The 15,191-nt window shown below is 42.1% G+C and overlaps 1 protein-coding gene across 1 annotated transcript in view; it reads left to right on the top strand.

The window, feature by feature from the left end:
• EFHC2 (EF-hand domain containing 2) overlaps positions 1-15,191 on the top strand; it is a 232,816-nt gene that overhangs the window by 128,487 nt on the left and 89,138 nt on the right. The window contains exons 9-11 of the mRNA XM_052662724.1: positions 6,621-6,763; positions 9,236-9,432; positions 14,066-14,196. Coding sequence (XP_052518684.1) covers positions 6,621-6,763; positions 9,236-9,432; positions 14,066-14,196 — 471 coding nt within the window. The remainder of the gene's footprint in view (positions 1-6,620; positions 6,764-9,235; positions 9,433-14,065; positions 14,197-15,191) is intronic.

Genomic DNA, 15,191 nt, shown 5'->3' on the forward strand with positions numbered 1-15,191 from the left:
ACAGGATGAAACACGAACCAGGGTGTTGCTTCTGGAATCCAGTGGGAACAGTGTTCCTTGTGAGTAGTTGCCTTAGTGTCTTTTTCTGTCTGCACCACATCAACTTGTCCACAGAGCACTGACTATAGACAGCATTCCATGTTCTTGTCATGCTGTTGTGGCTGGAGAACGGTGGTACAGGCATGAATAGCTCTAATTTCCTTTCTTTCTGTCCATTGCTCATTCTGTGCCAGGAATACGCTTCTTCTCTCAAGCTCCTCCCACACAGTGACCTTGTTTCCATAGAAACTGGCACATTCAGCTGGAGACTTACACATGAGTTTGAATAACCCAAGGTTTTCAAACCATGAGAACCTTAGGAAGATGATCTCACAAAGCATACAAAGAAAAGTTTCTTAATGCAAATAAATAAACTGTGAATTGAGACGTGCAACACACAAGACATATATTGATATATATTGCTATTAAAATTGTACTTGTGTTCATTGTTGATTGAGGTTAACAGTCATCTATGGTGAGTCACTGGAGAGAGATAGTTTCAGATCAAAGCATATGAGGTTTTTATTTTGATGGAATGAAGACTTTTATTGTCTGAGTAAAAATTCACTGTGGTGCCTGCTGGGTAGATTGTCCAGGCTGACTTGGGAGAACCAGAAAAATATCTTTCTCATTGCACATGGCTGAATTAGTTATTTTGTTCTCTGTGTGCTCATAATACTCTGCTGATCATACTTCTAATATTATTACTAGTAAAAAGTAGTTTGTGGTTACAATGTGCTAACTACAATACTTGATCTCATTTAATCCTCAAAACAACCTCATAAAGTAGATAATAGTATTGTACCCATTCTTCACATGAAGAAACTGAGGCTCAGAGAGTCTATTCAATTTATTCAATCTCACACAGCTAATTTTTAGTTGAGGTAGGATTTGAACCCAGGGAAATCAACTCCTGGAGTTCACTTTTTTGCCCCAGAATCTGTACATATCATGGTGTGTGGCAGTTACATATATAGACCCAGAGCTCCTTGAGGCAGAACTGGCTTTATTGCTTTTCTTAGAGTTAGAACAGTGCTGGCTGTGTACTTGGGATTCAATAAATATTTTCTTCAGAAGAGAAGAGGAATGATAAATAAGTGAGTAAATAAAATGAACATTCACCCTTTTTAGTTCTTAATGCTGGGTAGAAGAGATGGATGGCTTCCTACCAGAAAGGCTGTTATCCCAGACTTTTGCTATTCATAATCATATAGCATCTAAAGATTCACAATTTAATCTTAATCTCTGACTTGTTTCAGATATTGTCCATCTGTTGTCTCCATCAGTCGTTTATTTTCCACTTTCCCATTAGTAATAATAGGCCTTCATGTCTTTTCTAACCATAAGACTATAGCTATAGCTGTCTTTAAGGTTTTTATTATGTATGTAGCCCTGGGTGAGCCAGTCATTTACCCTCAGTGTGCCAGACGCTGATATTGGGGCTTGGGATCAAAACAGACACAGAGCCCTGCCCTCATAGAATTTACATTTTAGCTAGGGGAGGTAGATAATAAACAATAAAGATAATACTCATGTTGGAAAAGACTGATGCTGGGAGGGATCGGGGGCAGGAGGAGAAGGGGACGACTGAGGATGAGATGGCTGGATGGCATCATGGACTCCATGGACATGGGTCTGAGTGAACTCCAGGAGATGGTGATGGACAGGGAGGCCTGGTGTGTTGCGATTCATGGGGTTGCAAAGAGTCGGACACGACTGAGCGACTGAACTGAACTGAAAGATAATACGTAAGTACATTCTCTAGTGTATGGAAGGTATTAAAGTGCCACAAAACAATTAAGAAGGTAGCTATGAAGAGAATAAATGGGAACTTAGAATGTGAGGCTTGAGGAGCAACCTGGGTTTCAATTTTTAAAGTAGTTTCAATTGGAGGTTAACTGCTTTACAGTATTGTGTTGGCTTCTGCCACACAACAAAGTGAATCAGCTACAAGTACGCATATGTGCTCTTCCTCCAGGATGCCCCCCACCCCTCCAGGTTGTCACAAAGCAGCCGGTGTTTTGTGACAACCTGTGTTATACAGAAGCTTCCCACTGGCTATCTGTTTTACACACAGTAGTGTGTATATATGTCAGTGCTACTCTCTGAATTTGTCCCACCCTCTCCTTCCGCTATATCCAAAGTCTGTTCTCTGTGTCTGTGTCTCTATTCCTGCTCTGAAAATAGGTTCACCTGTACCATTTTTCTAGATTCCGTATATATGCATTAATATATAAAATTTTTCTCTTTCTGACTTTACTCTGTATAACAGGCTCTGGGTTTATTCACCTCATTAGAACTGACTCAAATGTGTTCCTTTTTATGGCTGAGTAATATTGCATTGTATTAATATATATGTACCACAACTTCTTTACCCATTAATCTGCCAGTGGACGTCTACCAGAAAGACAAACAACCCAATCATAAAGTGGGAGGAAGACTTAAGCAGACTTTTCTCCAAAGACATACAGATAGCGAACAAACACATGAAAAGATGCTCACCATCACTCATTATTAGAGAAATGCAGATGAAAATTACCGTGAGGTATCACTTCACACCAGTCAGGATGGCCATCATCAAAAAATCTACAAACAGTAAACGCTGGTTTCAATTTTAAACAGTGTGGTTTGGATAGACCTTACTGAGGAGAGGAAACCTGTACTAGGCAGAAGGAACAGTCAGTGTAAAGATGCTGAGCAAGGAGCAGGCTTGGGATGTGCAAAGAATAGGCAGGAAGCTGACAAGGATAGAAAAGATGAGTAACAGGCAGGGTAGACAGATTAAGAGAAGTAATGGGCAATCAGATCACATAGGGCCTTCCAAACCATTGTAAGGATTCTTTTGACTTCAGGTGATAAGGGGACTCATTGGGAGATTTGAACAGAGAAGTGACTTGATCTGATTTATGTATTAAAGGAATGACTCCAGACGCAGTGTTGAGCTTAGAGTGTAGAAGGGCAATGGTGGAAGTAAAGACCAGTTAGAACAAGACTATAGTAGTCCCAAGAGAAAAGTTATGATGGCTCCATCAGGGTGAGTGCCATGAAAATGGTGAGAAATAGCAGATTCTGGAAATATTTTTGAAGGTTGAACCAGTAGGGTTTCCTGGCAGATTGGATACAACAGGAGATAAAAATGACTCCCAAGATTTCTCCAACTGGAAAGATGGAGTCGCTATCTACTGAGATGAGAAAGACTGTAGTTAGAGTAGGTTTGTGTCAAGAGAAGAATTCAAGACAATGATTATAGGTAACTCTGGGCTGTGTGGAGAAAAGGTTAAGACATAGCTGCTGGACTTAGGAATTTATCATTTGTTTTGAGACCAACGCATTAAAAAAAAAAAACAGTCAAGGATACAAGTCTATACAATGCTAAATTGGGTGTCACAGGTAATACTTGGTACAGGAGGCATGAGTAGGTGATCAGCTGGGTAGGCAGCCATGGTCACGGAGAGCTCTACTGATTGAGGCCCAAATGGATGGGCAGGATTCTGGACAGGCATAAGAAAGGGTGAGAGTGTACCCTGGGGGAGGGGATGGCACAAAGCAAAGGGCTAGATATAGCTCAGTGTGGGGCGCTAAGTGAGGGGCGCTCAGTGTGGGGCGCTAAGTGAGGGGCGCTCAGTGTGGGGCGCTAAGTGAGGGGCGCTCAGTGTGGGGCGCTAAGTGAAGTGACTATGTGATTTGAGTAGAGAGTGTGTTATAGGCAGTCGTGACAAATAGGGGTGTGTGTGTGTGTGTGTGTGTGTGTGTGTGTGTGTGTGTGTGTGTGTGTGTCTGAACCAGACCATTAATGGCCCAGAAAGCCAGACTGAGTAGTCTAGGTGATATGATCAGAAGCAGGGAAAATGCTAAATTTTTTCTGAGTGCTGGGTGTATTGTGATAAAGTGTTTAGAGAACTTTGATAACTAGCTTATTAGTCAAAGAAATATCTGAAGATAACGTGCAAGTGTTTCTCAAAGCATGCTCTGGGGACGATTTCATCAGAATCTCTTGGAGAGCTTATTAAAAATGTAGGTTTCTGGAGCTGCAAGTGAACTACTGAATCCATATCTCTAGGAGTGGGACTCTGGATTCTGTATATTTAACAAGCTCCCCGTGTGACTTTCACACATGACAACGTTTGTGAATGGTCTTGCTTGAGTAGTCTGTAGTGTTCAGTTCAGTTCAGTCGCTCAGTCATGTCCGACTCTTTGCGACCCCATGGACTGGAGGACACCTACAGATTGTAGTGTAGATAAAGATTTTGCTTGAGTAGATTGTATTCCTGGTTGATAAGCTGTCTAAAACACTAGAATTACGTTTAAAAGGCATATTAAACATGAAAAATCCATACTTAACGTCCACACTTGTAAATTTATGTAAGTTCTAAGAAGCTAAATTTGCAATTGTGTTCATTTGGCCTGACTTTAGACCTCATTCAGTTGTTTCAAGGATATTTCAGGCATCTGTAAAAGTATGGGTCTTTCATGAGAGGGGGCGGTTACCAAATCTGTTTGTTACTTTTAAATCCAATTATGTACCAGAAAAGATGGTCGAAAAGGTATAGCTGTCCCTTCCCTGTGCTGTACGAGGTCTGTCTGAAGCCTGGGAAACTAGGGACTAAGAAAACAGCTATGGAGGTCTGGCTGTTTTGCCAGGGCTGCCCTGGGGCTAGCCTCCAAATTGCTACTTTCCATCTCACTTGAGGCCTCAAGCTGGGAATCATGGAGCCATGCTTTTTCAATCCTGCCTCCTTGGACAGAGAAAAACACCTTCTGCCTCTGCAAATCAGAAATATATATATATTTTTGGTCTGTTTCTTTATAAATCACTGTGACCGAAAGGAAAGAATGATTTTCGGCATTGGAGACTGAAAGTGAGGACCTCTCTTGTGACAGGGAAGGGATGAAGTACATGGTTTATTTTACTCTGTTCCTCCTTGGGGTATTGATTTTGATTATCAGAGCCTTCCCAAAGAGTTTAGTGTTTGTCATGAATCTGCCTCCAATGCAGGAGATATAGGAGATGTGAGTTTGATCCCTGGGTTGGGAAGATCCCCTGGAGGAGAAAATGGCAACCCACTCCAGTATTCTTGTCTGAAAAATCTCATGGACAGAGGAACCTGGAGGGCTACAGTCTGTGGGGTTGCGAAGAGTTGGAGACAACTGAGTGACTAAGCATAGCACAGCACCACCTTTCACTAGCTAATATCCACAGACATACTTCTGCTGACACACCATAAATTAATTTATTCCGTAACCAGGCAGTCAATTTGGGGAACTTTAGGTTCTAGAATTTGATCTCATCATCAGTCTTCAAGACTATTCTATTCACACATAGAATTCTAAGTGCAAATTCCAATCTACATGGATCTTATAACAACTTTCTACAAACATTTATTAAGTACTTAGAATTCAAAAAAAATGTTGTATTAGACAACGATTAATAAGATGCAGTCCCTGCCCTCAGAAAAGAGACTTGTAACGGCAACTTACGATATGGGTGATAAGTGTTATGAAAGGTCTGTCATATTTAATATAGCATTTGAAAGGGAAAAGGGAAATTTTCCTTTGAAGGGAGTTAGGGGGCTGCTGGGGAACTGGGAGAGTGACTTGGCAAGGAGACGATGTGAGGTTGGAGGAAAAATAAGGAATGGGCTTGAGAAAGTGGGCAGTGAAGTGGGGAGGTTGCTTCAGGCACTGGCAAAGCACAAACTCTTGCCTCCTGGCGCAGCAAGGCCCAGGTGCAGTGCTTCTAGCTGACATGGTTGCTGTGATTATTGTCCAAGCTTGTGAGCAGAGAACAGCCATTTAATGCAGATGGTTTGAGCAATGTGTTTATGACATTTGTTTTGGGTACGTTTTCCCAATGTGCTACTCTGGACGTTTTCCCCTGTGTTAACCTGGACAAATAGGTATGTGTGTGTGTGTGTGTGTGTGTTTGAACCCAGACTATTAATGGCCTAGAAAGCCAGATTGAACAGTCTAGGTGGTATGATCAGAAGCAGGGAAAATGCTAAATGTTTTCTGAGTGCTGGGTGTATTGTGATAAAAAGAGTGTTTAGAAGTCTTTGAAAGAGAACTTTGAAAGAATAAGAGATATTTTAATAAACTGGGAACATGTCTCTGCATATAGATTTAGAGCCCTAATAAGAAAATGGTTGAACTTTTTCAACCTCTGAGAGTTTATGCCACTGTCTTAAAACCATAGTGCACTTGGATGGGAGGTGGGTAAAAGGAGTCAAGAGTGTACACTTTCAGTTATAAAATAAATAAGTCACAGGAATGTGATATATAGCATGGTGACTGTAGTTAATAATACTATAGTACATATTTCAAAGTTGTTGAGAGAATAGATCTTAAAAGCTATCATCACAAGAAAAAAACTTTTGTAGCTAAGTGTGGTGATGAATGTAAACCAGACTTAACTGTGTTGGTCATCTTGCAATATATACAAATATCAGATCGTTGTGTCATACACCTGAAACTAATATTATATATCAATAAAAATGGCATATATTTTTCAGGATTTTTTATATATGTAATATGCAAAAGATTACTTATATAATGCTATAACCTTCATTTTTTCTTCCATTTAGCTATGGCAACATAAGCAATATACTCCGATTTTTTGCAAAACTAATCACACACAAATGTGCTGATGTGGAAAGGATGTTTGTTATTTCATATTTTCTCCATGATGACACAATTTCAGTGTTTGAACCCATAGAGAGGAATTCAGGTAAGAGACATACTACCCATAGCAATTTCCTCAGAACAGTGAACTGTCTCTTCATGTTGAAAGTTATGTAATATAATCTCATTTTTGTAGCCTATGATCTAAGAGAGTGGCTTTCTTTCTTTTTCTTTAACCACTAAAAGTTCATTTTACAAAGACCTCTTAAATGGGAACCCAGACATATAAAATGGTAAAAGAGGAATAGTTTTGGTTGGCTCAGGACTGGGGGATTCAGGACACCTCCTTTTTGACACTGTCCCCACTTCCTCTGTGGTCTCTGAGGCACCTCTGTGGAATCCAGTGGCTTCAAAATCATGGTCTGGCTGCCACAAATTCTGTGTACAGCTAGCAAGACAAGAATAAAATCTGTATTTGTGATAATATCACTTACAAAATAAGACAAGAATCCCTGATTTACAAATTTAATCTTCAGAGTCTATTTCCCTCTGGCTGTTGAGGCTGGTGCCAAGGTTCCAGCACCAAGGCCCATGGGATGGCCTTGCTGCAGTGCACTGATAGGGTGGCCATTGCTGAGGAAAGCTATTGATTTTGACTTTGCAAATTATGGAACTGTAGGGCGCTATCCTTTGTCTCAACATGTTTAAAATTTTTATCAATGCTGAAGATACACTTTTGGGAAGAACAGTCAGTGGTGTACTGGTTAACCGGCTCTCTGAAAAAAATTTAAAAGCTCTATTTTGTACCGTTTGTCAATTTCCATGATGTAAATACCCAAACCATGGCCAATTTCAAGCAACCAACAGTCTAACAACTGGCTTTCCAAATCTCTGAACATTAAACTATCAGCCCTTATGAGCTGGTAGGAGCCGCTCAGTACACAATGAATCATGAATAATTTGTATAAGTAGGTCAGGCTCCACTTATACAGATATGAGTAATGGACCAGACCTTAAAATATGAAGTCAAATAGGGATGCCTATAAAGTCATGCTCCTGAAAGTCAAAAAGTCACCTCTGTACATCTAGAGTAGGGATGATATGGCTAAACAAATGGCAGCATTCATAAAACAGGGTGATAGCAGTCAACTAGAAGCTTGCTGGTAATAACAGCAGCCCTGGCTGAGTACCTCCTGTTATCCTTATAAGACTTTTATGAGGTTAAGTCTTGCGTTAATCTAGGTCCTTAAGAGGCAAAGCCCAAGATGAGGTACAAGAGATTTATTAGGGAGATGGCGGGTGAGGGAAGACATGGCAGGAGCCAGAAGAGGCCAGGAGCACTATCAGACTGCAGTGTGTGTGTGACTCCTGTGAAGGACAGAGGAAAGAGGAAAAGGGAAGGTCTTAGACCACAGTGAAAGTCTTAAGAAAATTTTGGCAAGGCTGACTGGGCGTTCTGAGGCAGAGTCACCAGTGCGAGGAGCTTCCATCTTGCCTGCCTTAGTCTGCCTACCTTGCTCAGTCATGCGTTGGCAGCAGCCTGTGGGAAGCATGACCTTGGCACAAATCTGAGGATAGATTTCAGAACATAGCAGTTGGAGCCTTCTGTCAACTATGTTCCCCACAGCCAGCAATCTGAGAAGTACATTTTCATAGCCCCCCACAAATATTATTCCCATTTACCAGCAAGAATTTGGAGGGGCTCAGAGAGATTAAATGACTCCTAAAGATCATCCAGCAAGCAAGCGACAGAACCAGGATGGACTCCAGCTCTCTTTGGCTACAAAGCCTATGTCTTTCCACCACCTCTGGTTTCTGAATGTGGTAAAAGCGTCAGGAAGCTGCTCCCCAGAGCTCACCTGGTCCCAGGATATATCCACAGGGTTGGAGATTTCAGTTCGGTATCAGTTAGAAGATAGTGGAGTCCCACATTCAACTCTGGTCACTGCTTGCCAAAACCCAAACAATGCCCAGAAAAGAGCAGAGGAAATGATGAGAATTCTGAGAAGTAAAAAAAAAAAAAAAAAAAAAGAATGGAGCATTATTTAAATATTTTGCCTGTAGAAACAAAGAGTTAAAGGAACTCCTATAGTTATCTTCAATTAAGTAACACCTTTCCAGAAATGGGGCATCTTTACATTTCATCTGTATGTCAGAAGATGTGTATAAGACATCATCTGGGACAAATAGGTTGAAATAAACTCAGGTGAGAAATTTGCTACCTGATACAGTTCAGGCAGGCTGAGAAGATGTCCCTGTTGTCTCAGTTTCCAGGATGCTTCTGGACATAGACCAAGTCCTCGCTAAATGTTTAAGTGTTTGGATTGGGAAGGGAGGGGATGGAGGAAAGAAAAGGCTGGAATGCCATGCCACTTTTCTTCCTTACACATTCACCTAGAAGTCTCATTTCTCACCCACTGCCTCATTCTTCTTCCCTTAAAGACTGACTATACGTAGTATGAGTTCACAAGTTCACAGCTGTGGTCTGTGTTTGAGCATGAAGTATCTCTAAAGGCAAGTTGTCTGGTTCTTTGAGAAACAAAACCTACTCATTAACTTTTTTTCTCCTTTTCTACAGGGTATCCTGGAGGGATGTTCTTAAAAAGAGGTCGTGTTAAGAAGCCTGGGCAAGAAGTCTTTAAAAGTGAATTCTCGGAATATATCAAGGCTGAGGAGCTGTATGTTGGAGCCAAAGTGGACGTGAATGGCTACCTCTTTCTTTTGGTCAATGCTGATGAGTATACCTTGAACTACATGGAGAGGCATTCAGATAAGGTGAACTCACTTGGTATAATTCTTGACTTCGCCTCTCAGCACTCTGCAGTCTGTGTTTTCCTTACTCCAGGCCTTTTCTTCTTCGCCTTGCAACCAATTTTACATTGTGCATTCACACATGTGGGCATGAATAATGGATCTGCATGATTTGGCTGCAGGTCCCATCACAGAGGCCAGGGCCTGGTCTCCTCTGTTTATGTGCTGGGTTTGCTGCTGCCCAGCATCACGGATGCCAGGCACAGGCAGGAGGCAGGCCCAGGGTTGAATCAAGTTTCCTGGGTTTTCTGCTGATGCTGAAAATGTTTTCAGAAAGAAATTGAGCAGTGGTCTGAAAGGAAGAAAACCTGGTGCCACACACTGTGCTGTCTCAGTTAATTGGCACAGGCCTGCAAAGAAGGCCAAGACCTGAACAAACAGAAACCCCAAGGGAACCCGATAGTTGCTGGGGTTGCAACTTCCCATAACAGGGGCCACCTGAGGCCTAAATGAGACTCCAAGGACAAATTGGCAACAGTGAGCTCCACAAGTTTTTCCATTTGAAATGAGATGGCACATGGGTGCTATTACTGAAAGTACTATTATGACAATGCTGTTCACTGAAAACATGTTCACAAAACCTTGATTTTAAGTGTGGATGAGTTCCATGTCTCTGCTTTTCAGTATGCTATCTAGGTTGGTCATAACTTTCCTTCCAAGGAGTAAGTGTCTTTTAATTTCATGGCTGCAATCACCATCTGCAGTGATTTTGGAGCCCCAAAAAATAAACTCTGACACTATTTCCACTGTTTCCCCATCTATTTCCCATGAAGTGATGGGACCAGATGCCATGATCTTCATTTTCTGAACGTTGAGCTTTAAGCCAACTTTTTCACTCTCCTCTTTCACTTTCATCAAGAGGCTTTTTAGTTCCTCTTCACTTTCTGCCATAAGGGTGGTGTCATCTGCATATCTGAGGTTATAGATATTTCTCCCGGCAATCTTGATTCCAGCTTGTGCTTCTTCCAGTCCAGCATTTCTCCTGATGTACTCTGCATATAAGTTAAATAAGCAGGGCGACAATATACAGCATTGACGTACTCCTTTTCCTATTTGAAACCAGTCTGTTGTTCTAACTGTTGCTTCCTGACCTGCATATAGGTTTCTCAAGAGGTAGGTCAGGTGGTCTGGTATTCCCATCTCTCTCAGAATTTTCCACAGTTTATTGTGATCCACACAGGCAAAGGCTTTGGCATAGTCAATAAAGCAGAAATAGATGTTTTATGGAATTCTCTTGCTTTTTTGATGATCCAGTGAATGCTGGCAATTTGATCTCTGGTTCCTCTGCCTTTTCTAAAACCAGCTTGAATATCTGGAAGTTCACGGTTCACGTATTGCTGAAGCCTGGCTTGGAGAATTTTGAGCATTACTTTACTATCATGTGAGATGAGTACAATTGTGCGGTAGTTTGAGCATTCTTTGGCATTGCCTTTCTTTGGGATTGGAATGAAAACTGACCTTTTGCAGTCCTGTGGCCACTGCTGAGTTTTCCAAATTTGCTGGCATATTGAGTGCAGCACTTTCACAGCATCATCTTTCAGGATTTGAAATACCTCAACTGAAATTCCATCACCTGCACTAGCTTTGCTTATAGTGATGCTTTCTAAGGCCCACTTGACTTCACATTCCAGGATGTCTGGCTCTAGGTGAGTGATCACACCATCATGATTATCTGGGTCATGAAGATCTTTTTTGTACAGTTCTTCTGTGTATTCTTGCCACCTCTTCTTAATATCTTCTGCTTCTGTTAGGTCCCTACCATTTCTGTCCTTTTTTGAGCCCATCTTTGCATGAAATATTCCCTTGGTGTCTCTAGAGATCTCTAGTCTTTTCCATTCTGTTGTTTTCCTCTGTTGCTTTGCATTGATCACTGAGGAAGGCTTTCTTATCTCTCCTTGCTATTCTTTGGAACTCTGCATTCAGATGCTTATATCTTCCCTTTTCTCCTTTGCTTTTCACTTCTCTTCTTTTCACAGGTATTTGTAAGGCCTCTCCAGACAGCCATTTTGCTTTTTTGCATTTCTTTTCCATGGGGATGGTCTCGATGCCTGTCTGCTGTACAATGTCACGAACCTCAGATAGCATACTGAAAAGATGAGACATTACTTTGCCAACAAAGGTCTGTCTAGTCAAGGCTATGGTTTTTCCAGTGGTCATGTATGGATGTGAGAGTTGGACTGTGAAGAAAGCTGAGCACCGAAGAATTGATGCTTTTGAACTGTGGTGTTGGAGAAGACTCTTGAGAGTCCCTTGGACCGCAAGGAGATCCAACCAGTCCATTCTAGAGGAGATCAGCCCTGGGTGTTCTTTGGAAGGAATGATGCTAAAGCTGAAACTCCAGTACTTTGGCCACCTCATGTGAAGAGTTGACTCATTGGAAAAGACTCTGATGCTGGGAGGGATTGGGGGCAGGAGGAGAAGGGGACGACAGAGGATGAGATAGCTGGATGGCATCACCGAATCGATGGACGTGAGTTTAAGTGAACTCCGGGAGACAGTGATGGACAGGGAGGCCTTGTGTGCTGCAATTCATGGGGTCCCAAAGAGTTGGACATGACTGAGCAACTGAACTGAACTGAATTCCATGTGCCAGCATGTGTATTTCAGAACCATGGCCTACTATTGAAGAATCTATCTAGAAACTATTTTCAAAGTCTGCCTGTAAATAATAATACTTCTGTGCCAATTATATAGATTCAGTGCCAATTCCATTTCATTTCATGTCAAATGCTCACGGAGATGTTGCTAATATCAGTCTCTGTGTACAACATATTACCTGGATCAGTTTTGGTCCTCTGAGAAGCAGATCCCAAGGCAGAATGATATGTGCAAGAGATGTATTGAGGGCAATGTGTATGAAGAATAAAGGAGGGAGCAGGAGTAGGTGGGGAGACTGAGATGTAGGTCTGACCCCTGAGAAAGGAGAGGGAAGGAGGGAGGATGGGGATGAGAAGAACCTCAGACACATTGCAGCCAGTCTCACGGGGAGCCCCAGAGCACACACTATGGATCAGAGAAATCCCATGTCAGGCAGTAATGGCCCAGCTCTGGTGCCTCCATCCTGCTCCGTCACTGGATGGGAAGAATCTGGGGAGACTGTGGCCTCTGGGGGGAATCTCTGAAAGCTGCAGCACTCCAGTGACCTGAAGGTGCAGCAGCAGGGGACTGTCTGCTAACAGGACTCCTCTCTGCGTGGTCTCTCTTGAGGGCAGGCCAGGGCAGCACCCCCCGGGGCTGCCACACCACCTCTCCATTTGCAGCGTTAGGAACTTGGACTCGCACAGTACCAGGAATGGGTAGCTCTTCAAAAGCACTGAATTCAGGTGAGGGGCTCAGTAATAGGGCAGTTAAATTTCTGGAGACCAGCAAGCTTGGCCAGGAAACTTGACTCCTTAAAAGCTGAGGGGCCTTGACATGTGCCTTCCCTTTCCTCATCTTTAAAATGGGAGTACCAACGGTGCCTATTTTAGAGAGTTGCTGTGAAGATTAGATGTGGTAATCTGTTTTAAGTGCTTAGCTCTATGTGGCCCATAGGAGATGCAGTCAGTGTACAGTTTACAATAGCTATCGTAATTAGGGCTCCATTTTTAAACACAGTGCACACCTGTACTTTAATATAAAAAATATATAGCATGAATATGTATGTATGTGTGTATGTATATATATATATATGTATGTATATATAAAACATTAAGGGCTTTTCTCCTTTCCAAAAGAGAAAAGCAAGGTAGGACATTGTCTGGTATCAGCATCCCAGGTAAAAACTGCATTTTCTTAAAGCTACCTTTAACAAGGACATTCTAAGCAGAGAAAGATTAATATCAGTCTGAGGGGTCTTTTTGTAAGAACTAATAGATCCTATCATGGAAATAGATGAAATAAAAAAAAGGGAGGGAATGCCACTGACCTGCTCCCCCGCCTCCCCACAAGTCCTCAGTGGCAGAGGGGGAACTTTATGTTAAGTTACCATCAATGTTTTTATTTCCACAATGAGTCTTTTCTAGCTCTTTGCTATAATATAATTACTTATATTATAATGTCAATATAATTACTTACAGCCTTGTGCTTTACTCAGTTGAATAAGAAGTATTCTCACAGAGTCAAAAACCAAATCACAGTATAGGAGACAGGAACTGGGGGGTCTCCTGGGGGGGTGAATGTAGGGGACCGCAGTGCCTGTAGACCTTTGGCACCCATCCTCTCTCTGCCCAGGGTATTGCCTGGTGGCCGATGGTTCCAGGGATCCCACTCTAAAGATCTGGAGAAAATGGGGATCCACTTATGCAACTTTGAATCCCCATTCTCTCCATTAGGCTCTCCCAACATGGTGGGCCAGAGTCCAAGGGTCAAAGGGAGGAGGCTGAGGTGGAAGTAGTCGTTCTTTTTTGATTCCTGTGACCCGCTGTCCCGTAAGCTCATTTCTCTCAGATCTGGGCCTGGGCTAATGTCACTTGTTGTCCCAGAGCCTTAGCTGAAGAAATACAAATCTAGTCATGTCTTCTTTGTGTTGGTTTCTGTGGAAAGACATAGCCAGCTTTGCTGGCCACCAGACAGATTGGGCTCCCTATCTTAAATGTCTGTCATTTCCTCCTCCTAGTTTCCCCTGAGCAACATTGAACTTATCGTACAAAAGTTAAAAGAAGAAGAATGCAAATCCAGAGAGCTCAAGCAGGTGTTTACAGCTGCTGACTGTATGCACACAAAGATGGTGGATTTTAATACATTCAGGTAAGCCATAGGCTGCTAGCAGTTATCTCATTGTCCAAAGAACAGAAAGGATGTTTTCTTCCCAAGCGTTTCTTCATTAATTTACTACATACTATTTTTAAAAATTAAGAATTGTTATTTCTTTACGTTCATATTACTTCGTGATCAAGTTTTGCCCATCTCTAGTGAATTTTATATATTTGCATATAAAAGAAATTCCTACGGGAGAACAGAGAGACAAAAGCAGTATAAGTCAGTTGGACACAGTGTCTTGTGAGTCATGCAGGGCATTGAAGGATCAGGGGAGTGCCAGGAAGGCTGCATCTGTATGAGAAAGGCTGAAAGCAGTGCAGCTCAGAGCACCCCCACCCTTCAAAGTGTGAGGAATGAAGAAGCGACGTCTCCCTAAGAATGCCATCCAGTTGGAAAAGATAGAGGAGACTTCACTGATTATCAGAGAAAAGGTGCTGTGCATTCATCTGTGTGTATGTATGCTCACAAACACATTAAGTACTTAGACATGAAAATGTAGAAATTGAAGGGCAAATATAGGACAGAAGTTAGAAGTACTGTAAGAAATCATGAACAATAGAGATTTTTCTCTAAGGTTAAGCTGAATTTCTAGGACTGTCCAGTGACTGAACTAGGCAAATTTCCAAAGAGCAGAAACACAGGGAAATTCAAATTCAGGGCCTGGTACAATTGTGAGATTTCTTAGCCTGAAAACAAAGTGAATGGAGCGTTTAGGAGAATGTAAATTAAATCATGGATGGAGGACAAAGAGGACTTTCTCTTTAGGCTGAGAATTCTGGCTCCTAAAAACAATAGTGGCTAAAAGCTATATAGGAAACTCGGCTTGATGCAGTCAAGATGCGGCTGAGAAATGAAGATGTGAGCCCGGGGGAGCGTGGCAGGGAGGTCTTTCTGACTTTGTGTCTGGAGTTGCCTGTTGCGTGAATACCTGGTGACCCAAGCCCTCCATGAGGCCCGCAGTGTCCCTGGAGCTCATTTGTTCT

This window comes from Budorcas taxicolor, chromosome X (assembly GCF_023091745.1).
Source record: "Budorcas taxicolor isolate Tak-1 chromosome X, Takin1.1, whole genome shotgun sequence".
Lineage (NCBI taxonomy): Eukaryota > Metazoa > Chordata > Mammalia > Artiodactyla > Bovidae > Budorcas > Budorcas taxicolor.